This window comes from Zophobas morio, unplaced genomic scaffold, assembly GCF_036711695.1.
Source record: "Zophobas morio isolate AGI-343-1 ecotype UQ-CSIRO unplaced genomic scaffold, CSIRO_AGI_Zmor_V1 ptg000167l, whole genome shotgun sequence".
Classification (NCBI taxonomy): domain Eukaryota; kingdom Metazoa; phylum Arthropoda; class Insecta; order Coleoptera; family Tenebrionidae; genus Zophobas; species Zophobas morio.
In genome coordinates this window covers 326,327-351,254 of record NW_026972271.1, presented here as the reverse complement: position 1 = coordinate 351,254, position 24,928 = coordinate 326,327, and the positions used below count along the sequence as shown (strand labels likewise).

The 24,928-nt window shown below is 22.3% G+C and overlaps 1 protein-coding gene and 2 long non-coding RNA genes across 4 annotated transcripts; 2 read left to right on the top strand and 1 right to left on the bottom strand.

The window, feature by feature from the left end:
• Positions 1–3,861: 3,861 nt before the first annotated feature.
• Positions 3,862–4,391, top strand: LOC135145616 (uncharacterized). Its single transcript, XR_010283509.1, has 3 exons — positions 3,862–3,925; positions 4,024–4,187; positions 4,244–4,391. It is a non-coding gene; the product is annotated as an uncharacterized LOC135145616 (long non-coding RNA).
• A 227-nt stretch (positions 4,392–4,618) lies between these two features.
• Positions 4,619–5,535, top strand: LOC135145617 (uncharacterized). 2 transcript variants are annotated; one of them, XR_010283511.1, is made up of 3 exons: positions 4,619–4,704; positions 5,147–5,195; positions 5,470–5,535. It is a non-coding gene; the product is annotated as an uncharacterized LOC135145617 (long non-coding RNA). The 2 variants fall into 2 exon arrangements; XR_010283510.1 differs by having other exon boundaries at positions 4,625–4,704; positions 5,139–5,195.
• Positions 5,536–14,990: 9,455 nt separating this feature from the next.
• LOC135145632 (26S proteasome regulatory subunit 10B-like) lies at positions 14,991–24,928 on the bottom strand. Its single transcript, XM_064077752.1, has 12 exons — positions 24,792–24,928; positions 24,643–24,738; positions 24,448–24,580; positions 23,012–23,114; positions 22,615–22,702; positions 20,336–20,431; positions 20,043–20,119; positions 18,613–18,687; positions 18,387–18,486; positions 18,233–18,334; positions 16,900–16,971; positions 14,991–15,109 (listed from the first exon to the last, which is right to left on the bottom strand). Exons 1-12 carry the CDS (start codon positions 24,913–24,915, stop codon positions 14,991–14,993), a joined length of 1,185 nt encoding a protein of 394 aa, XP_063933822.1. The 5' UTR covers positions 24,916–24,928.

Below are 24,928 nucleotides of genomic sequence, written 5' to 3'. Positions count from 1 at the left end.
AGAATAGTGTTATTAGCTAGTATATACTGAGATTACCGCGAACAGCCCTTGTAAGTAGTTATACACCCAGTTCCCTTAAAAAGAGGAAAAGATATTGAGCATTTAAAACCACAAAAGTGTGACAAATTTGGTAATGCATTTGCAAAGGATTTTCGTTCCTCGCTATTAAAACAAAGTTTATATAGAAAGAAATATGTTTAATTCGTTTTAAAAAACCATAACTTATAAGGGGTAAATATTTGATGTTAATTCTGTAGAAAAGTTTTTATTTTGTATTGGATTATTTTAAGCTACTTAATATGGGGCGGCTACTGTTCTTAGCACAAAACTTGGAGATTTTCGTGTAAAAAACTTTTAGGCCAGATGGAAGCAGTGTAACACTTACCCCAATGAGTTTATCAAAGGGCAACACGTAAAAGGGTTATAGTTTATATTTCAAAGAGAAAATGAAAATTAATAAAGTAATTTGTATTTAATTATAAACCGCCGTACGAAAGCTAGCAATTAGATTTCTTTGAACAGAAAAACATATCAGTGCTTAAAACTTTTATAAGCCTACTAAAGTCTGAGTTTGTACGTTTTTATTTTTTATATTTTTAATGTGTAGGAAGTCATAACTATGACACTTGCAAGAGTGAGGGGTGGAAGGAAAGTTTCAGGGGCGAAGGAAAAATATTTTAAAATAATTTAACTTATAATTGTAAGAGACTAAAGCAGTTTGAGAGCTCAAGTTATTGAAGTGGTTACTCGATATAGCACGAAAGAAGTCCATATTAATAACAATTTAGTATAAGGTAAAACGTAATTTAGTTTCAGACAAAGTTTTGTGGACCGTTTCCAACGCAGATCAAGTAAACAATGTGTCTGCCAGACTAATGGATTATTATGTGTTTTTTATTCAATCTTTAAAAGTTTTTTTGTGAGGGTAAACTTTCATCTTTTATAGTATGTTTACCATAAAAAACTCCTCGACGACTCTTAAATAACATAATAACGGGCTTAAAGTATGGTACTTAAAGTCGTTAGAATTTCCTCTACGTTAAAAACTAGCAATGTTATAAAAAATGCGGAAAAGCAACTTATAAAATGTCGATTCATAAGAAAAGTCACTTGAGTATTACAAAAAAAGTTCGAGCAATTAAGGCCCCCAAAGAATGAAAAAGAGTTTCTAACTATTCCTAACCCCTTTTTTTATTTTACAGACCTTGCAGGCTTTCTCTGAAGACAGATATACATAATTCCTTGCTTACAGTCACGATTTTCGTTCATCCCTGAACTGAGCTAAAATTGTCAGAAGAGAGAGCTTTAGTATAAACTTAAAAACGATTTCGTTATTACGTTGAAGTTTCTTCGGTGACTAACTTGGCTATGACTTCCGGCTATTCTAAAATCTTTTAATCTGGGATTTAATAGTCTTAAAAGTTACCTGGTGTGACTAGCTGAGCAGTGTATTTTAGATTGAAAGCTTTTTGGGTTTTCTCCAACCGACTAAAAGATTCCGAACTTTTTTTTTGTAATTTTTTTGGTTTAACAAGATTAGACTAATGTTACGTGTTAAAAGTTTATAGCTCGATCTTTTTTTAGGATGGTAAGGTGAGACTACTGGCTTTAGTAATACTAAGTGGCTATACGTTGGTCTAGAATAACTCTCTTAATAAATGCTAATTATATGAATTTTTGGATTTTTCTTTTTGATATATGCTCTAGGAGAATTAATAGTCTACAGCCTTCCGAAAGAAGCAAATTTACTAATCTATAACGAGAATTCATGCATAAATAGGTAGGTATTGTACAGTCATTTACTCCTAGTGATTTAACTTTAACATCCTGTTCATTTTGAGAATTTGAGTTTGATTTTCATATATTATAGAATAGCATTTTTAAAGTAATAAATTATTACTGGGGATTTATAAATTACTTCTTAGGATTCTGCGATAAAAAATTATCCTTAAGTACTATGTAGCAAAAAAAAGCTGGTCACCTAGGAGTAACTTTTGAACCTTTTAATTATTTTACGTTACTAGAAAAAACTCTTATAACGAAGCAAAGAATGAATAAATTGACAAATTAACTTATTACTTTATGGTAAGATTGGTCATAGATAGAATTTTGGTTTTTTAGATAATTGTCCAAATTGGTAACGAGGTGCTCAAAATTTTGCAAAGTGACAGTTAATGTTTAAGCGAAGCAAAGAGTTTGAAAACAAGAACCTGCAGTACTAGAAAATAACAATAAGGTCCAAGTAACCTGGGTCAGAATTATTGAAAAAAGAGTCAATTGCCTTTAAGCTTTCAATAATAAGGTAGAAGGCTTCTTAACAGGCAATGGCTTAAGAAAAACAGAGTACTCTGCACAGTTTAGTTTATGAGGTGTCCATAGGAAAATTAGCTATTGTTGTTATAGTTCTAGAACTTCACAACTGTTAGAGGAATAGTAAAAACTTAGCAAAATTTATGGTTGCGTTCCACTGTTATTATTAATTAACCAAAACAAGGTAACAAGTTTAAAGTGTTTAGGGCTTGCAGGGTAAGTCTTCTGGTTTTATACTATTTTTAAGGTTCTCTCCTTGGCATTCTTATGGAGTAAATTTATATTTGTCCTCCACGCCAAAAAATTATTAAAATCGTGCGTGGGATAGCGTTATAAATATGCATGAGCAAATAGTAATTTTAACTTTAGTGTGAAAATGTAATAAAACTACTATATAAAAGAATTACATGTAAAAGAGGACGAGCAAAAACCGTTCCATTGATATTATAAAAATTATTAACCCTACTATAAACAATTTTCACTCCGCCATCACCTCGCAAGTATAGCTTTAAAATACATAGTATAAATAATCTTATGTAAATACTGCTCCTTCTAATTTTCTAATTAGTATCGTTAAGTCTTTTTAACCTTACAATTATTTATGTATATTTTATAACTGACAAGAGAAAAACTTTTGCCTTACTTGAGGTAACTTTTTCGAAGTTAATAGTGTAGTTTTTTTGACAGAAACTTAGCTAGGATAAATGAATTTTCTTGAGTCGAGTATATGAATGAAAACATGATTTGGTTTTCTATTAGTTTTTCCTTATACTACCTTTAGAAAGAGGCGTTACAGAATGGTAAAAACCCTTAACGTCCTTGCCTCTAAGTGTACTTAAGTTATTTCGCCTGTTCCGAAAGATGAGGTTCTTTAAAAGGAAAAATGTACCCACTACAATTGATATTAAAAGGGGTTGTTTACAAAGTTTATAGTAGTGATTCTTGCAGTATACACCTGTACATGAAATAAGTTTTAATAACCGCAGTTCCGTTCTCCCTATTTTTTCAAGATTTTACAGTAATAAAAATAATCTTTTCTTTTTACAGCTAAATTTTTCTGATTCCGCATTAGGAAATTTTACAAGTACAAGAGGGGATGAAATGCGTTTTTTGTCGAACTTTACGCGTTCTGCTCCCTTCGCTTAAGTGAATGCTGTGTCTTCTCGTTTCTATTTAATATAAAGTTGTTAATGATTGTCATAAGGCTAAGTGTGCATTAGAAGTGACTTGTTCAACTCTACTTGTTACGGGGCTCGTGACAAGTTTGGTTAAAATTCTAACCCGAATTTAAGGGAACCTTTCAAACATTAACCATATCACGTTCTTTCATAGACTTCCTTATTATTAGTTATTAATAACAATAATCCTCTTATTATTTAAAAAAGTTTAAGTAAACTATAAGCGAACGTAAAGTTATTTATTAAAAACAACTAAAAACCTTAAGAAATTTCGCCGGTTAATAAGGCAAAATCATTGGCCGAACTTGTTTACCCCTACAACTTTGCTAACAACTTTGTTTGCTTCAGTCTGTTATTTTCACTACACTTTCCTAGAAGAATGCTTTTTAAAAATATTAACTACGAGACAAAACTTTTTATAAAAGGGATTATTTCTGGTTTTAATTACTTCTTTAACTTTAAAGTTTATCTAAATACTTAAATATTTTATTTATCCCTTTTTTATTATATTTGTTATTATAGTTTATTTTTTCAGGATTACTATTTGCTACCGGCTGGTGGTTATGGATGGATGCTTACGTTTACACGAGAAATATAATTTCTCCTAAAAATCTTTCAGGAACAGAATTTGATATTGGCTGGATCGCCGGGGTCATTTCGACTGCCGGTTTAATCTCCCTTAACTTGATTCCCGAAACCGTATCAGTTTTTTTTTTACATACTATAAAATAATAATACGTGAAAACAATAAATAGTTATTAGTTGATAGCATGGAAGAAAATGTTGGTCTAACGAGAGCTTTTTTTGTACTGGCAATGACGTTAACAGTAGGTGGTTTTGCAGCGGCAGTGGTTATTTTCTTGCGAATTTTTAAAGCTAAGCCTTCTTTTTACATTGTTGTGATATAAATTTGCTAGTGTCGCAATCTTATTAAAAACAATTTGAAAATTTATCAAATTTATTAACGTTTAATATTTATTGTACTACTACTAATAAAATATTGTAATCATATCACTTGACGTTTTTTTTAAGGATTTTATTATATTATAAAAGCTCTCTATATTAAAATTTTGGCTAAAATATTTTACAATTTTTAAAAACCCTTCAGAATTCTTACTATTAAAAATCAGGTTATATTAACTCAGAATTACTCCGATTTCAATGTTCCTTACTTGAAAGGAGCCATAATTTCACAAAATGCACTGATCCTTTTGAGGTAACATTAACCATTTTGTTATCATTATGTCAAACTAAATCGACTCGGCTAAGATGGATAAGTATATATATATATTTAGCTAATTCTTAAAAGATTCTCTCTTTTTTTTGATTTTGAGATCAATTTGAAATTTTTTTTGTCTTGTATAAAATGTTTAACCTTCTATTTTCAAAGAATAAAAATTGAATATTCTTCTATTCACTTAACTTTTTTTTAATAAATTTTTTAAATCTGAAGAATAACTTTTATGCTATAATCATAATAATAGATCTAAATGAATAATAATTTTTTAGACTAGTAATAAGTCAATTTTGTCTTATTAACTCCAAAGGAAAAATTTGTCAAACTAAAAATCTTTATTTAAAAATTATTTTTTTAAATGTTTAAATTTTATAAAAAGTAAAAGTTTTAACACCAAACTTTACTAATCAAAGTTCTTTAGTCTTCCGAGTGCCGATCTCCAGCGAAGTGGAGGATAATTTTTAACGCACGTAAATATTATTTTATTTAAAATTTTGAATATACTATTTTACTATATAAATGTAATAAATTTACTAAAATTTACAAGAATAATAAATTTTTTAAGAATTATAAAGTTAGTTGAATTAAAATAATTATAATTATTATTAATAAAGTTAAAAGATTTTATATTTTTTACTTAATATAATATAAATAGAAGTTCACAATTTTATAATAATCTAGTTTTTTTAAAAAATTATAAAAATTTTTTCTAAATTCTCACAACTCTTAACGATCCAACTGAAGTCCGAGTTCATTTAAATTCTCACAAAGTTCGTTCAGCTCGCTCCATTCTACTGGCGCCGTAGTAAGGAGATGCTTAAAATTAATAATTAAGAAATAAATATTATTATAATTAATTATTTCAGAAATTTTATAGAACTATTAATTTAAATTCGAAATTTTGAAAATGAAATACGAATATTTTGATTTAAGATTTTCCTTGTCATAATTACTTTTTACAACTATATAATAAAATTTGAGAATAAAAGTTTAATAACTAATAAATTTATTAATAGAACAAATGTAAATTTTTATACGTTAATTGAAATTTACAAAAATAATTTTAATAATGTCACTGTAGTAAAATATACTTAATGATCCTTCTATAATTTAAAAATGATTTATTTTTTATTAAATATAAAATTTATATGTAGTTTTTAAATAAAAACACAATTATTATTTTTATTTTACTTTACTTTATCTTTTCTTTATTAATACTTGTTTATTTAATATTCTTGATAATATATTAATCATTCTGAATTAACTTTTTTATTATAATTTCTTTTATACACTAAAGAGATTGTATTATAAAAATAAATTTATTTGGTTTTGTAATTTTATTTAATTATTTATATATTTATCGATATTGTTTATTTTTATTGTTATATTTTTACTAAGTATTTTACTTTATAATATAAAAGTTTTATTATTTGTAAATTACCTTTTTAAAGTTTATATTATTATAAAATATTTATCTACTTATTAATTTGTTTATTCCCGTATTTCTTTAATTAGTAATAATTACTTTTATAAGAGAATAATTTTTAAGTATTAATTATTATTATTTACTTTTTTGTAACTATTATTATTTTATTATTAATAAAATTTATTTATTATTATATATTTACTATTTTCATTTAACTTATATTATTATATTATATAAAAGTATTTATTTATTAATATTTGTTATTTTTTTTCCTTTTTATTTAGTTATTATAACATTTTTGGTTTCAAGAAGTTTACTCTTTTATTATTATTTAACTTTTTGTTTCACTGTTTTAAAATATATAATTATTATCATTATTATTCTAAAACTTTTTTTTATAACTTTTATTGTTGATTAAACTTATTAAATATTTTAACATTTTTAATACTTCTATTATTTGTTAATATTAACTTAACTCCATTTATTCCCCATAATTTGAAAGTTTTTATTGATTAATTTACAAATAATTAGTAATAATTAGAAATATGATAATTATATTAAAAAATAAAAAATAGTTAAAAAAATTGAATTTTGAAAAACCAATAAGATTTTCTTAAAAAAATAAAACAATATAAAAAATTATATTTTTTATAAAAATTTAATTCATATTAAAACCGTTAATAATACGCAAACCAACAGTAAAAAAACTTAAAAGAATAAATAATAAAATATTTTTTAGAAATATAAACTTTATAAAAAGTTTATAATATTATACACAAATAAAGAAGTATATACATTTATTATATAATTTTACTATATAAAAAAATAAGTAAACGTCTACTTTATAATGAAAGTTAATTATTTATTAAATTAATAAAAAATTATTAAAAATTAAGAAAAAATAAAAATATATTATATAAAATATTTACGTCATTTTAAAATAACAATAAATAAGTAAAATAAATTTTGTTTCTATTATAATAAAAAGTAATAATATACACATTAGAAGATAATAAATATATACAAAAAAAGTAAAACTTTTTTGGACGGGAGAGTAAGGTTATTGATATCAAAAAATTTATTATTTTATTAAGATTATTTATATGTATTAATATTTATTTTTTCTACTATAAACTTTTAATATTAGTAAAAGTTATGGATATTAAAAGTATTAACATTTATTATTTTTTATTTATATGTATTTTTTTATTATATTCTTTTCTATGTATAATATAAAAATAATTTATAAAAGTTTTTGAATTATTCACATCAATAATATAATTAAAACATTAAATTATGGTGCATTTAACAAAAAAAAATTCTGCAAATATTTATTTTTTTTACAAACAAATTTTATTATTTTGTTTATAAATATTTTTATAATTTTAAATAGTGTAATAATAAATAATGTATTATACAGTAAAAAGTGAATAATATAAAAAAAATACCTAAAAGTACAAACAAATACTTATTTTCCCTGTAATATCCCATTATTATATAAATAATTATAGTATAATTTAAAATAAATAATATTATTTTACTTAGTACTATTTTTACTTTAGTATGTTAATTTTTGTAAAACCATAATGCATTATTATTTATCATATATGTTTATTATTATTCTATATTAATTAGTTTTATTATTCAAATTATATAAAGTTAGTCTATAATATTTTTATTAACTTATAATTGCTGTTATAATATTATATATAATTAACTTAATACGTAAAAAAGTTGAATTTTCTTATTTATTAATAAAAAAATTAAAAAAATAGTAGAAAAAAATAAATAACAATTTAAACCTGAAACACGTGGCGAAGTATAGTATTTTTATTCTTTGCAGTAAATAATTTTTTTTCTGCTCTAATAAAGTTATTGTCATTCATACAAAAACGTGGTTAATAATTTTTTAGTAATAAAATATAGTAAAATTTAAATTTGTGACGTTCTTCTTTAATAAAAGTCTGTTTATTTTATTTATAAGAAGTATATAGAGTTTTATTAACGGTCTTCTGAAGAAAACTACTTTTTTATAAGCGGTTAAGCAGCTACAACAAATTATTATTTTGATGATTATAAGTTTTTATGCTTAAAATTTATAGTGTGAATTTAATATTAAAGAAAAAAATTGAAGAATAGCTGGAATATTGATAGCCACATGTTTAGTAGGACCGAGAGCACGCTGTTAAAGAAATTCGGCAACATTTGCTTAGAGAGCTAGTGTATCAAATCTTTTTTTTACTGAAGAGATATTAATTGAACAACAGTTTGCGAGTTAAATTATAGATTTAAATAAAAAAAAAAGAAGTTTTTTTGACTATACACCGTTTAGATAATATAAAGGACTTGCAATAAGTTATAATTAAAAAAAATTCAAGTTTATAAAATTTATTGCTGTTTATATGGTTTCATGGATAGTATTATTATAGAGAACTTAAACTAAATAAACCTTTACTTAAGGTGCATTAATATTTATTTATATATTTATTGTTTTTCTATAACGCCTCATTATGAAGGTGGTAGCCTCAAAAAAAAAAAGGCTATGTCTATAATTTATGCGTTCAACATTTATTTCGCTCCTCTATTTTCCCCTTCAAATTTAAAATATTATTATGGCTGATAAATATTCTAGAGCCGTTACAATACTTGCTTCGTTAATATATATTTAAAAAAATTTTGGGATTTTATGATTGATGTGCGGAGAAGCAGTTTGATCATCTCATTTAAAAATAATGAAAGTTAGCCTTAAAAATGAAATGACCAAAAAGGGAATTTTTACCATATAAGGAAAATGAAGGAGACCCAATGACTGCTGTTTACATTTTAGTTAAAAATAGTGAAAAAATATTTTAAAATTATTTGCATACTTTTATAGTTATATAAATAAAAGTTAATCTAATACTTTATAGCTAAAACAACGATACGCCACAGAAAAGATAGCCATATAGTAACAAGAACTCTAAAAGTTAACATTAATTTTCATTGATACATAACGTAACACTACGTGGTTTAGAAGTTTATAAAAAAAACTTTCTATAAACAGGCTAATGAGGTATTAAAGAAAAACCATGTGATAAAGCTTAAGTGCACGTGGCCGGGGCTACAAAATAATTACTAATAAAATTCTTCGTTTGCAAATATATTTTACGCCTATATAATGAGGCTATTAGCCGACGCAAACGTTTTCCCAATCAATGAGCTTTGTTATATCAAACCATCTTTCAATCAGTAAATATTAAAAACTGTTGAATTTTTATTGCAAGCCAATTTTACTTTCAGGTTTACAAGCGCTATAAAGGATTTTTATTAATAGCAATTGAAATCAAATAAGAAAAAATTTTTAAAAAAAGATTTAACACTCTTCTTTATGAAAATATAAAAACAAAAAATATATATAAAAATTATTTACTACAATAAATTATATAAAATTTTATAATTACTCAAAAAAAGCTGAACTTGCATTTTTCCAATCTCGCTCTTTTCTGAGTTTAAAAGATTTATTCAGTAGCTCTGAAAGTTGAATATTTTCCAAAATTTTTTCTAAAAAAAAATGCTGTTATTTTTGTTATTGAAAAAAATAACCAACGTTTTATAATATTAAAGCAATAAAAAAACATCTAAAGATTAATAAATATAATTCTTTTTTTTATTATTCCCTAAAAAAACTATAAACTCTTAATCTACTAATTTAGTATTAAATACAGTAGTAAGTCAGAACTTTAGGCCAAGTAAATATATTAAAATTATATAAAAGGATTAGATTTAATTTAATTATGCTAAAAGATTTCATAAGAGAGCAGAGTAAGTAATTACTTATCGATAAAAAATTACTTTACCTTTCTAATTTTTATATTTAAAATTAAAAAAAAAACATATGAGTAAGAAGCAAAGCGAATCCATCTAAATACCAATCAAAAATTTAAATTTATATAAAAGTTTAGTTTTTACACTAAATTTGCTTTTAATTTTTTGTTTGCGGCAAATAATTAAAAAACTACTCTAAAAAGATATACATATAATGTATATATGAAAAAGAAAACTTAAATAATTTAAACTATCAAAAATAGTAAGCAATGTAGTGAATATTTCAACTCCTTAAAAATAACTAAACTTTGCAATGAGTTCATATATATATATATATATATAATAATGGCAATAATTAAACAGTTAATACCTTTGTTCAACTGAATGAACTTTTTGATTTGTTCTTGTGTTTCTCTAATTTTTTTCCTTAAAACGCCAATTTCGTCGTATACAAAATTAATTTTATTAACTGTTCGAAGAATTTTTCTATTTAATTATAATTTATTAAATAGCTTTTATAAAAATAAATAAAGAAAAAAAGTCACTTTTGTAAATCATTTAAAGAATGAACTGGAGAGGCTTGCAGTTTTTCAAGGTGATTTAAGTAAGCTTTTCTATAAAAAGTAAAAAAGATTATAATCGAAGTCTTTCAAACAAGAGTGCAAAATTTAAGTTCAGTATTCTACTAAATTTACTTATATCAAAGAAGCTGACATGCACAAAAACTACTCTTAACTAAATCCCTAAATTAATTAAACTAAAAAATTGCTTTCTTGTCAAAAATAAAGTTTTAAAAATGTATTATATAACTGAGGAAAAAAAGAAAGCCAATAGTTATTCACTTGGTTGCAAAAGTTTATAATTTAAAAGTTGATACACTAAATTTTTTTTTAATTTATAAATCATTTATTAAATTTTTGATCGTTATACAGGATGAAAAAAATTAGATAATTATAAATATAGATAAAAGCTCTCCTTGAAATTAATTAAGAATAAAATTTTCTTAATAAAAAATTTGCGTTCGTCTTTGTTAAAAAAACGGTTAAAATATGTTTAATGTAACTAATTTATTCAGCAATCTTGATACAACGGACTTTATAAATTTAGCACTGGAAAGCTAGTATGTACTACTAAATAAATTTAAATGCAACACAGACCAAAATTTATATTAAACGCAGTTTTGACAGCTTTTCATTTTCTTTAAATTAAGAGTTTGAATAAATTTCTAAATAGCCTGACTGAGGGCCATATTAAAAAAAATTGTAAAGCGAGATTTTCAAAAACTAATAAAACACAAATAATACTCGTAAGTAAATACAAACCAAAACCTTTTGTACTAATAATTTGAAAAATACATGTTAACAAAATTAGAAAGTAGAATCTAGACATTCACAGAGAAGGCCAACTTCTAAACCTTTTTATGGATATTTTTATAGCATTTTTAACAGTGGACAAGTGATAATATTTTTCTTTTAGTTCAAAAATTATTTTTTCGAGATTAGCTAAATGATGAAGCTGCGTCAAAGAATCTTCACATTCAGTTTCAAGTTGGTGAGGTTTATCATAAAAATAGTTAAAAGTAGATTTTAATGGATCGGGGTTAATTTCGTTAACAACTGAATTTTTAGTACATTGATTAGTTTTAAAGTTGTCAAAACTCTGAAACTCTTCAATTTTAATTTTGTTGCTTTCGAGGGTTGTGGAATCAACGGTCATTGGATGGGCTCTCTTGTGATTTAAACTTTTATTATTAAGATTATTTAAAACTGAATCTAAAGTTTTTAATTTTTCTTCTTTAATCGTTTTTGTGGTATTAAGAGAATTAAAAAGATTTTCAGGGATATCTTTAACAGATAAATTTCTAATAAGATCTTTCTCTGTTATTTTTTCTATAGTGCTTGCAAAAGATTCCGAATTTTTTATGTTATCTGTAACTTTAAGCAAATAATTTTTTGTTTCACTTTTAGAGTCCCTTTTTTCTAAAATAACAAGAAAAAATTGTAATTATAATAAAATCGAAAAATTTAAAAACGTAAAGCAACTATAAAAGAGCAACTATATAGACCATAAAGTAGTTTCTTTTCGCATTCTCTAACGGCAAATTGTAGTCTTTCCTTACGGCGAAGCCAAAAAAGAAATTCTCTCTACAAAGAAAGCCAGAAGTAAATTCAAAATATTAAAAGTATAGAAAGCTTATAGAGGTAGAATAAAAATTACGGAAACAGTTTTTCCTTCGTACTCATAGCCCAAATCTTTTGTAGCCCTAAAAAGAATTTAATTCAAAGAAAAACATACTACTAAAGAGTTGCTTTCAGTACCTTTTTTGCATTTCGGAGCATCTTGAGAACCGATACTTAGTAAAAAAATAACATATACTCGTTTGCTTTTTTTGTTGATAGTAAAAACTAACAATGTAAGCAGGTCTATCAACATTGATACACAAACTATATAATTCAGGAGGGTATTGCTATTATGGCAGGTGCTTTAGTCATAGTGTTTTTTTTTCTTAAGCATTTACAAAATAGATAAATAAAACAAGTTTGTATTTTTATCTAACTTTCAAAGCTTATACGCCTAGCATTTTATCTCTTTATACTTAAAATAGAAATTAATGATAAGGAGCCGCCTTTGAACAAAGTACTTAAAATTATATTTACTGATAGTTTGATTAAGATTTATTAGCAAATATTATTTATCTGCGCTTTATTAAATTTCAAGACGATATATAACCTTTACTTTGAGCAAATGAACCTACCCACAAAGATTTATTGGGACATACTTTACTCCTAAAAACTTATTTACTCTGTGATTACCATTTTATAGGAATAAAGGGTGGATTAAGTGGCTATGCAAAATATTATTCAGAGAATTTAAATATCCTTTTTACTAGAAACTAAATGAGAATCTTTGTAAAAAAATTATTATAAACTTCTGTAACAGTTATATTTCCTAAAACTTTATACATGGAAATTTTTTTTAAAAAATGATAACAAAAACTTTTATATGAATATTTTCTCGTGTAAAACAAAGTGCACAGTGTAGATTGCTAAACTCTCTGTTGTCACTAAAATCCTAAAGCGCGTTTTAAAAAATAGTGAAAAGAGGTCGTATAAGAAAAATATTTTTAAATCAAGTTTATATTAATTTAAAAAAAAATTAATAGAAAAACATAAAAGCAAGATATTTTATTTTTTATTCAATTCTCTCAATAATTAAATTATCTTTCTTCTTATCATAAACTTTCCTATTTTTAAACAATAATTTCTTAAACATTGTTTTCAAACATAAAATAAAATTAAAAAAAAAAAATTAATGATTTTCTAACGATCCAGAGTGAAGCCGTAATAAACGTTTTTTGCTTGCGTTGAGTGAAATAAATGTTTTTTATATATGACAAAAGGGTTTTAGAAGTAAACAATTCGTGTCATCCTAAAAACATTTTAAATATTCATCCAAATTAAAACTGAATTAAAAATGAATATAAACTTTTAAAAAAGATTTCCAAAAATAAAAATTTTAAATTAATTCAGTTAACTCTACAAAAAATTATTGTAATTTTTTTTAAAAAAAACTTAAAACAAGGGGGTTAAAAATTAAGTTTTCCAAAAGAAAAGTTTATAAAAAAAATTTATCTACAAAACTTAGACGTTTAATAAATTTTTTTTTAAAAAAACCAAGTCCGCGTAAAATAATTTAGATAAATAAAAATTATAATAAAATTTATTAAACTTTTTTTTAGTAATTTTCATAACTGAATTCGTAAAAATTAAATACCCACTCAAAAAAAATTAATTTAACAAAACAAATTAATAATAAAAATAAATTTAGAATATATGAATTGTTAATTTATAGGTACTTTTTTAAATAATTAGATAACTAAAAATTTCAACATTTATTTAAAAAATAATTGAGTTTGCATAAAGTAACAGGTACATAATAGATTTATTTAAAATTTAAGGTAAACCAATATTTAAAGAATATATTAATAAATTTCTATTTGACTGAAAGCAAATTTATTTAAAATGTAAAACACAAAAAAAAATTTATACAATTTAAAAGGATTCCAAGATAAAAAACGAAATAAACTTCTCTGAAAAAGTTAAAAAAATTGAAAATATTAATAAATTTTCTTTTTTTTGGGCACTGGCATACTACGGCCGGTCTTCTTACTAAAACCTTAAGCCGCTTAATATTAATTCCCCTCTTCTGCAGGGGTTGGATCACGAGTGATCGCCAGTATACTCTCTTTAGAGAGCTCTAACGGCCGTCCCGAAAGGCTGGAAAAGCAGAAAAATCGGACCCGGACTCCCGCCATTCGGCCTAGTGTGTGGTCAGTTCAAAAGTAACCACTTGGAGAGGCAAACTTAGTCACAAGACCCGAAGCCACCTGGAGATAATGCCCAGCACCACTGCCAGCCAGGCCCCCCCCCTCCCCCCCGATTGTGAGCTCCTCACCCAGGAGGGAGAAGCCTCATAACAAATTTTCTAATTAACAAAAATTTAAATGAGAATAAATAATTTGAGTATTGTTTACCCTCGCACGTGGTATTTTTTAAACCTGAGTGATCAATAAATATAAAACAAGATGTTTTATAGGTGGAATAGCGGTCAACACGCGCACCCTGACGACCAAGCCAAGAAGACTGTTTCTGACCGCTTCTACACATTTATAATATTTGAAACTACTTACTTTGTAAATGATCCTAACCCTAACCCAAAATTTCTTTCTATAATCCCTTTGAGCCTGCAAGGATATGAAAGGCTGAAAAGGATTTCTATTTTTAAGAATTCGCCAACCCCATTCTTTAATAATAAAATGAAAATCTTAATTAAATTGGATGCGCACGCGCTTTTATCTGGTATCGGCAGTTTATAACTTGATATAATACCCATTTAACTGCACAGAAAAGTAAATTTAAAGAAAATTATTAAGTTTGACAAAAGTCAAGTTATTATTATATAAAAATGTTTTACTGCAAATAATAACAAGTCTAAAATAAATCATTAAGAAATAAATATAAAATTTATTTAAGAATTATAATTTTTTATAATCTAATTTGCTTTCCAACTTTTTAGCGTCCACAACTTTTCGAACTGCTTTCATAAAATCTTCTTCAAGTACCCAATCACGGTCCGCTCGAATAGCAAAGATGCCTAACAATAAATTATTTTACTTTTTCTTCAAATTATTTAATAGATTTAAAAAATTATTTTCAAATGTAAATTATATAACTGATAACAGAAAAAGTTAAAAAAAAACTCTGAAAAAACATAAAAAAATGTTTTTTTCAGAGTAGATACAGAAATAAAAAAAGTTAAAAATTCATTAAACACTAAAAATTCTTTTAAAAAGTTTCCATTACTTTTTTGTGTAGAATTAAATATATAATAATAATTTGTAAAATATTATTATTACATATAAATGAACTAAAGTGTCTTCTAGCGTTCTTTCTTTATTTCTATTCTTAAAATAAATTTGTATATGGATTATAATAAAATAATTGTTACTAAAAAAAATTTGTACTTGAAGAAAGGTTAAAAAATTTCAAAACGTTTCCTACATTTTTTTATTATAATTTTTTTAATATGAAAAATAAAAAATAATAATTAAATGTATAAAATTATTAATTACAAAAAATGAAGTAATATAATACAAAGAAAAAGAAATAAAGGAAAATAATATAATATAAAGTAATAAGTTATTAATTTTTTTTAAAAAAATAAGTTTTTAAAAATTTTATAATAATAAACTGATTAAAAAAAAGTTTATAACGAATAAGCAACTTCTGTATTTTTTCTACATTAATTATTTATAAAGAAAAATATAATTTATGTTAAATTTTATAATTACTTAAGTAATTATATTAATTAAAAATAAAAAAGGTTTCATTAAAATTATAATTATAAACTGAAAAAATTCAGTTTTATATTTAATATATAAATTACTAATATTTTTTAATTATAATAACAATTTTATAATAACAATTTATCATGTAAAATAGAATAAAAATTGGTATATAATATTGTAAACTTATCAATATATTTTAAAATTAATAAAAAAAAGTTCTTTATAAATGAAATAATAAACTAATTAAAATTTAAATTTTTCATTATAAGAATTCAATATAAAAAATAGAAAAAAATTATAATTAAATTTAAAAATTTTAAAAATAAAATGAAGAATTCTTTATTATTTAATTATGACTTCAAAATTTTTAATGTTAAAAAATAAATTTGTAAAATACTTCAGATTTATTTTTGATATATTAATTATATTTAGATTACTTTTAATCAAAAACTATTGTTATTAAAAAATTTAGGAGGTAAAAAATATAGTAAAAGCCTAATTTTATTAGAATGACTAAAGTTTTATATAATAAAATAATTATAACAATTAATAAATTCTTGTAGAAAACTTTAATATTATATAATAACTATTTGCCCTGTCAATACTTACCATTTACATTTTTTATGTTTAATAAAAAAATTATACACATTTTTAAATTAAAAAAACTAATTTCTATATTTTTTTTATGAATTAAATAAGTAAATTTTGTAAATATAAAAATTTTATAAATAAAAAAGCCTAAGTTAAAATTAGAATCTTTAAAATAAAAATATTTGTAACAACTGTGAAAACAATTTGGTAATTATTATAATATATTTTTTTATAAGCGATAAAAAATGAATATAATTACAAAGAAATGAAATTTGATTTTATCAGCGTTTGATTATTTTATTTTTACCAGATAAAATATTTTCAAAATTACATAAAAATAATGGTAAAGTTTTTGTTAATAATTAGCGCCAAATTATTATATAATTTTCGAACATTTATAAGTATTCTTAAAGGAATATTATAAATATTGCAATAAAATTTCTTATATGAAATTAACTTAATATTTACCAACTTTTTTATAGTTACAGTATATATAAAGTTTTACCTGCTTCAGTGCAAACATTCCTTAGATCAGCCCCGTTAAAACCGTCCGTAAGTTTTACTACAGCGTCATAATCTAATAATAATAAATATACCCGATAATAATTATAATTTAAGAAGAGAATTTACAATACAATCTACTGGTAATTATTATAAAAATCATTGATCGATAAATTTATTAAAGTTATATAGTAAACTATTTAACTGCCATAATAACTTTATTATTTCAATAAAATTTAAAACACAATTAACTGGTTAATTCATATAATAAGAAATGATTTGGATAACTTTTGACTTATATTATAAGAAAATAAAGAAATTTATTAATATGTTATTTTTATATGATTTAAAAAAATACTTTGCTGAATAACTTTATTCATATATAAATTTATGAAAAATTAAATGTATATAATTTTTAAAATTAGTGAAAGGTTTATAAATTTTATTAATTAATCCAATAAACTACTCAACACTAATAACATTATAAATTTAAGATACTGTTTAATATAATATGTATATAAGAAACTGATTTATTTATTTTCTCAGTGGTTATTTTTTTATAAGTCATTAAAACTACTAACTGCTCAACCTATCAGTAAGTTCGGTGTTTTAGACAAAGATAAATTAATAAATAAGTTTTTTTTCTGATTTGTATCGTTAAATTTGTATAAATAATATAAACTTTATATAACAATATAGCAAACTTCCAGAGCAAATAAAAAATTATAACTTCTTAAAACTTATTGATAATAAAACTGATAAAATTCTTAATTTTATTTTATTATAATCAGTTATTTAACCACTTTATTTAAACCATATTTTATTCATTATACAATTTGTTATTGCTTCTTGTTTTAGTTTTTTATTAAGAATCAAAAAGTACAACTTTATTTACTAATAATAAATATAATATTTACTTTATATTTTATTTAGTAAATAATAAAATTATTCTAGTTTCTTTAAATTTAATAAAGTTCATAATTTTTATTTTATAATGTTATTCGTCGGGACTTACAAATTTTTAGTCAAAATCATTGGCCCATTTATAACTAAAAGTTTTATTTTTTTCAGTATTGCCAATTTCTATTTTATTAGATATGTGAATGGTTCTGAAAGTTAATATATACTATTTGTTCAGATATTCTTTTACCAATATTTATATTAATAATTAATTACTAATTAACGCATCAAATTTTTCTAAATTTACTAACTATTGATCACCATTCGCCTACTTATTAAACGATTAATTGGTTATCTATTGTCATCATATTATTTTACTAAATTATAAACTTTTTTTATACTTTCATATTCATAATTTTATAAAATTTACTATATACCGACGCTCCCCTGTATGGACAAAGGGGCAGCGTGAATTTTCAATATTTCCAATTTGGATTGTTCGTTGGGAAGAGGAATTTCTATCTTTCGATCAAGTCGTCCTTTTATAAAAAATATATAAAAACAGTAATAATAAGTATTCACGAAGCGAACCGGGCCTCAAAAGAGCCGGATCGAGAATATCGGGACGGTTAGTGGCCATAATCATCTTCACTTTTCCCAACTCATCAAAGCCGTCCATTTGGTTTAGTAGCTGTTAGTATTTTTATTATTTATAAAAAATAATCAATTAGAAAAAAAATAGTATTTATAGGGCATAGTTATACCTAAAAAGAGAAGTTACTAAAGGCAGCATCAAAAAAATTAATGAAAGCAAAACCTCCATTAAAGTTCGTTGAATTTCTCTATCCGCTGACGTGCCTTCGCTAAAACGTTTTCCTCCAATAGCATCGATCTGGAAAAAATAAAAATAATAAAAATGTTTAAAAACTAAAAAAACTTAAATAAAGTTTATTAATGAATATAATAGTAAAAAAATATAACAATTAACTTGTTAAAATATAAAATTATACTTTTCAGGGAAAAAAGTTTCAAAACTTTTTAAAATATAATACAAAAAATAAAAATAAAATATATTTTATAGTTTATACAATTAATGATTTTTATAATAAAAGTAAATAATAAAAACATTTGTAAATAACAAAAAACACTTGTCAAAAACTTTATGCAAACTTAATAGTAAATTTAGATAATGTTTAAATATATTTTCTTTACAACAAATCTATAGCAAAAAAAGTAAATTATTAAAATGTAAATGCAAAGATGAAGGTTACAAGTTTATAGTTAAAAAGAAGTTATAATAATAATGAACATTAATAAAGAACCAAATAATAACAAAAAAAATAAAAAACTTTCAAAAAAAATTTGCGTTATAAAAATTTTCACTCAAATATTCAAACATTTATGTTAAAAGGAGAAAATAATTATAAAATAAATAAAAACTTCCATAAAGTTTACTTTATATAATATATAAAATTTAGTAATAAAAAGTTTCTATCGATAATAAGTAAAGATAAAAAACTCAATAATAAAAGGTTCATGCGAATCTAGATAAAGAAGTAAATAATACTGATAAGTAATGATTAAATAAGAATATTGCATAAATAATAGATTTTAGTAACTAAAATAACTGAAAATAATAAAAACTAAAAAAATTTTATTGTATGTTTGAAAAAAATTATTTTTATATATAACCTGTAAGAAGATAATTAAAAAATAATAAAATGTTCTATAAAAATAGAAAAGAAATCAATAAATGTATATGTTCACATATAAGAAATAAATAAATATAATAGAAATTTTGAAAATCATATATATTTTTAATATAAAAAGGCAAATAATGCTAAAAAGTATATAAACATATAAAGAAAAAATAACATTAAAAGGCTTCCGAAAGCTTATAACAATAATGATAATAAATAAATAAAATCTTTGTTAAAAGTTTATACAAGTATTATTATGTAAATACAAAAATAATAAAAAAACATCAACAAAAAAAAATGATGGAAAGCGCATGAATATAATTATTATTAAAAAAATTTAAAACGTTTAATATTTTTTTTATTGTATAAAAATTGTAATAACAAAAATTTAATGAAAAACAAAAAGAAATTAAGGAAAAAAAGCGCAGGAAATGTAACAAATAAAATAAAAAAGTGTGGAATATTTATTAAGTCATATAAGAAAAGTCAATAATAATAATTTTTTACAAAATAATAAAAACAGTAATAATAAGAATCGAATATAAACTTCATCCATAAAAATAATGCAAGGCTCGTGGCTTCGCGCAAAACCGAACATTTCTCGAATCAAACGAGCAGATTCGCCTGTTAATAAAAAAGTTCTTATCAAATTTCATAAAAAATTATAAATTTTATACTTTTTAGTAAAAAATTCATTATAAAAACTGTTTAACTTTTATAATTTTTTTGGTTAAACTACTATAATTATATTTTTACTTTCTCTACTGAAAATTTTTTTTGCTCTACTCTACTTTATTACTAGTATTAAACATCTATTTTTACGTAACGTTTTTAGCATACCAATATACTTATCAACAATAGCAGAAGACACGACTTTTAAAAAGTTCGCTTCAATATTATTAGCAACCGCTCTTGCAAGTAAAGTTTTGCCAGTTCCTTCGAGATATTATTATAATTACTATTATTTTATTATGAACAAAAAAAACAAAAATAAACTTGTGCTCGCGACAAGTTAATAAAAACTACCAATTTTTTTATTGGCAGAAAATAATTAAATAATTGGTTAGGAAGTAATGGTGAGGCAAGCTACAAAACACTACTAATTAGTAGTTCATAATATTTATAATGTACAAAATATATACAAATAATGTCACAATATTGATGGGAACCAGAAATCACGAGCTGCTAATAAAAATATTACAGTAACGCAAAAGTTTTGGCGATGATATATAATTCACTTCATTATTCAACAGTTTTTATACTAATAATAAGTTTAATTAATAAACATGAAAATTTTTCTTTATATAATATATAATAAAATTTTAAAATGCAATCAGTACATCTTTTTCATAATAGTAAAGATAAAATCTATAAATTATTGTATTACTATTATAATAATATTTAAAAATGTTATATATTTTTTATATTTTTGTTTTTTTTGAAAATATAAAAAAATAAATTATCTCATTCTAAGCATTTCACTTGATTTTTTATTATTTTATTTGAATGACTGTAAATCTTACTATTTTCTTACTATCTACAATAATATGAGGTAAACTATTTTTTACTTTGTTATTATTCATTAAAGCCCTTCATTATTTTGTATGTAATATATACATATATTTAGATATTATAAATATCAAGAATACTTCAGTAAATTTGGCACATTTTTTATAACGGATTTTAATCATTATAACACGTTATAAACTATTACTATTTTCATTTCTAAACGTTTATAAAAAGTTTTCATACACAAAATATATATTGTATCTTTTAAGGGTATTAAATATTATTTCTACCCCTTTTTTACTTTAAAATTTATATTCATATTTCATTACGATTACATTCACTCATTATTATCTTTTAACTAATAATTATTTGAAATTTTAACATTCTTCCTTATAAAAATATTTATATAAATATATAACTTTTTAAAAAAAAAGTTAATATTTTTAATAAATATGAATGTTAAACATATTATTATTACTTTTATAACATCCAACCAATTTTATTATTTTACTTTACTTTTCTTATATTAGACCCATTCCTTATCTTTTCTTAAAAGGCTTAATTATTATAATACTACATTTTTATTATTTTGTTAAAATATTAATATTTTTTATAAACTTTTGTAATTATATTAAAAAATTAAATATATTTATAATTATCGAAATTCTTATAGTATAATAATTATCAAACTTTTTTACATGTAATAATATTTAATATATAAACTTTAAATCGTCGTATCTTTGAATCATTTATTAATAAAACTTCCATTAATATAAAAACGTTTTTTTAAGTATTAGTTAATTTTTCTAAGTAAAATATTTAAAACTTTTAGTATTAAATTTAAAGCGTTAAAAGTTTACAAATATAAATTATTTTAATATATCATTAATAAATATTAATTTAACAAATTTATCGAAAAAGAAAAAAATAACGTGTAGCAATTAACCTGGCAAACTAATTAGGATACAAATTAGTTCAGCTTAGTAACTTCAAAATAAAAAGTAAATTCAGTAGAAAAAAGTTTAGGACACCAAAATAATAAAATTATTTAAAAGTAATAATATATTAAATAAATAATAAAATATAATTAAGTAATACGAGTAAAACTTGGTAGTAACAAGTATGTCTAACACTAATAATTATAATAAAACTATAAGAATATTATATTCGATGATAAATACTTTAAAAATAGTAAAAAAATTTTAAAAAATAAAGCTTTAAAATATTATTTTTATTACGTATAACGTATTTTTCACTATAAATTTATTTATTATAATAATATTATATTATATAAATAATACTTTTATTATTTCAAAAAAATTTTAATATTTATAAAAATACATTTTTATAATAATAAAAAACTTTAAATTTCTATTATATATAAAAAGTTTTAAAATAATAATATTATATGACAAAAGCATTTTTTTAAAATTATGAGGATTTAAAAAATTCATAAACCTTTTTTAACAATATTATTTATTTAAAGAAAATATCTTTTTTATAAAAAATATATATTTGATAAAAATAATACATACAATAATTCTTTTACTTTTTGTATAATAAAAAATATTATAATAATAATAACTTGATATTAACAATTATAAGCAAACCGGGCGGGCCGTATAACAAAACGCCTTTTGGTGGCTTTACGCCGACGCGCAAGAAAAGTTCGGGATTTATTAAAGGAAGCTCAATAACCTGAAAGAAATAAAAAAAAATTACTTTTTCATTAGTATTTATTAGAACTTAAATAATAATATTAATAGAAGGCAGAAACTTTTAAAGTTTTTTTATAGTTGAATAAAGTTAATTACAACTTTTTTTTATATTTTTAATAAAGGCTCAGAATAATAATAATCAATAAAATGAAAAAAAATAGCTTTCAGTAGAAATTAAAATTATAATTATAAATTTCCATTTTTCTTATAAAAAAGTTAAAAAAACAAAAATAATGTTTGTTAACTTTATTATTATATTATAGTTAAAATCACTAATAAAAATGCGAACTTCTCGCAACTCTCTTATTTGCTCTTGCAGTCCTCCAATCTCGTTGTACTTAATGTCGCCGGGATCCTCACGAGACATATTAAAAACAAAAGGATCAACTTCTCTAGAATAAAAATATATAAAATAATAAATTTTTATAAAAAAATTTAGAAATTAAAAAACAAACCAAGAAATAAAACTTTATAAAATTATTTGTTTTCGAATTTTATTGTAAATAAAAAAATAAAAAAACGATAAAAATATATAAAATAATAAATTTTCCCATTTCACCTAGTGTAAATCAAATTAATTATGTATTAAATAAAACTTTCCAAATTAAAAAATTGTTATTCAAAAACAAAATTAAGTACTGAAAATAAATTTATATTTCACAACCGCTTCCAATAAAAACAATTTATATAATAATTAACCCAAAAAAGTAATTCAAAAGTAAAATTATAAAAAAATTACTAATTGCTAAAACTTAATAAATAAATTTATAAATAGCAAATCAATATAATTTAGAAAATCCCCAAACAAAGAATCCTGAATCAACACTACAAACAAGGAATTCTCATCGCATAAAAATATTCAGATTGTAATATTTAGCAAACAAAAAAAGAATTAAATAAAAAAATGTTACACAAAAATTTATAATAACTAAAAATTATATTACTACACGTTTATAAAAATCAAAAATATTATTATAAATAAATTCAAGTTGTTCATAAAAAAATATTTATTATAATATAACATTTTAAATAATTAACAAAGAATTTAGAAAATAATATTTGCAATTCTTTTAAAAAAAAATTCGAATACAAAAAATAGAGCCAACGATTTAAGAAACTTAATGATTTATTAGCCCATAGAAGTAGTTCATATAGAAAAATTTATAATAATAATTATAAAAAAATTTTTAAAAGAAATTTGACCACCTACTTTCTGCGACATTTTGCTCAATTTTAGTAAAAATTAAGAAAAATATATATAAATAATTTCCTTGACACAATAGTTTTAAAATATAGATAATATTTAAACAAAATTGAAAAATAAAGAAAATGTAAAAGCTATAAAACCTTGTAAAATGAGATATATATAAACTCGAACACTAAATATGCTACGTTGATAGTAACTTTATTTTTTATTTTTTATAGTCGATATGTTGTGAGATATAAAAAAGTTAATACTTTGCTTATAAATTTCTACAGAATTTGTAGATTTTCTTTGAAAAAAGAAAAAATAAATAGTAAATTTTTTAAAAAAATTGCTAGTTTTCTTATGTTTTAACTAAGTTTAAAATATTTCCAAAAGAAATAAAAACAAACAAACTCTTTTTTTTTGTTTTTACTGAATAAGAAAGTTGTTAATTTTGCTAAAAAGTTTCAACTAAGTTTATAAAATTTTAATAAAACAAATAAAAACAAATGTTTCTACTGAGTAATTCTGAATAGGACCTTGGCAAAGGCCTCATAATAGTTAACGTTGTCATGTCCAAAGCGACACGTGCATTCGACTTCAATTTAGTTTTATCTACTTGTTTTCTGCATCCAACAACATAACGAGGGCCACTCGATGCTTTAATAATAACTTGTATATGAAAGTAAAAAAAATAATTATAATTAAAAAGTATTAAAAATAATTTAAATTACATTTCTCTTCACTCAATTGTCTTAAAACTTCACCAACAATTTGTCCTACAGACTGCAAGGCTTTTAAATCCTCTTCGCTTTTGTCATAGGAAGTTTCTTGGGGATTAAAGATAAATAATATTAAATAAATAAAAATTAAAAATCGAAACCAAGCTCCCGAAGTTTTAATCGATTTTGCTTTACCAAAGCCTCCAGCTCACGATGTTCTATTAGTTTTTTTTGGAAGTCTTCGATAGCTTTTTGGCGTTCCGGATCTTCATTGTTACTCTCCATGTTGCCTTTTTTG

Excerpts from the sequence above, each read along its gene's own strand:
- LOC135145632 (XM_064077752.1), bottom strand. The coding sequence starts at position 24,915 with ATGGAGAGTAACAATGAAGATCCGGAACGCCAAAAAGCTATCGAAGAC. Across the intron at positions 23,115-24,447 it reads ATTATGAGGCCTTTGCCAAG|AGAAGTTGATCCTTTTGTTT; the intron begins GTCCTATTCAGA and ends TTTTTATTCTAG. Across the intron at positions 16,972-18,232 it reads GTCCATACAGGGGAGCGTCG|ATTATGACGCTGTAGTAAAA; the intron begins GTATATAGTAAA and ends TATTATTATTAG.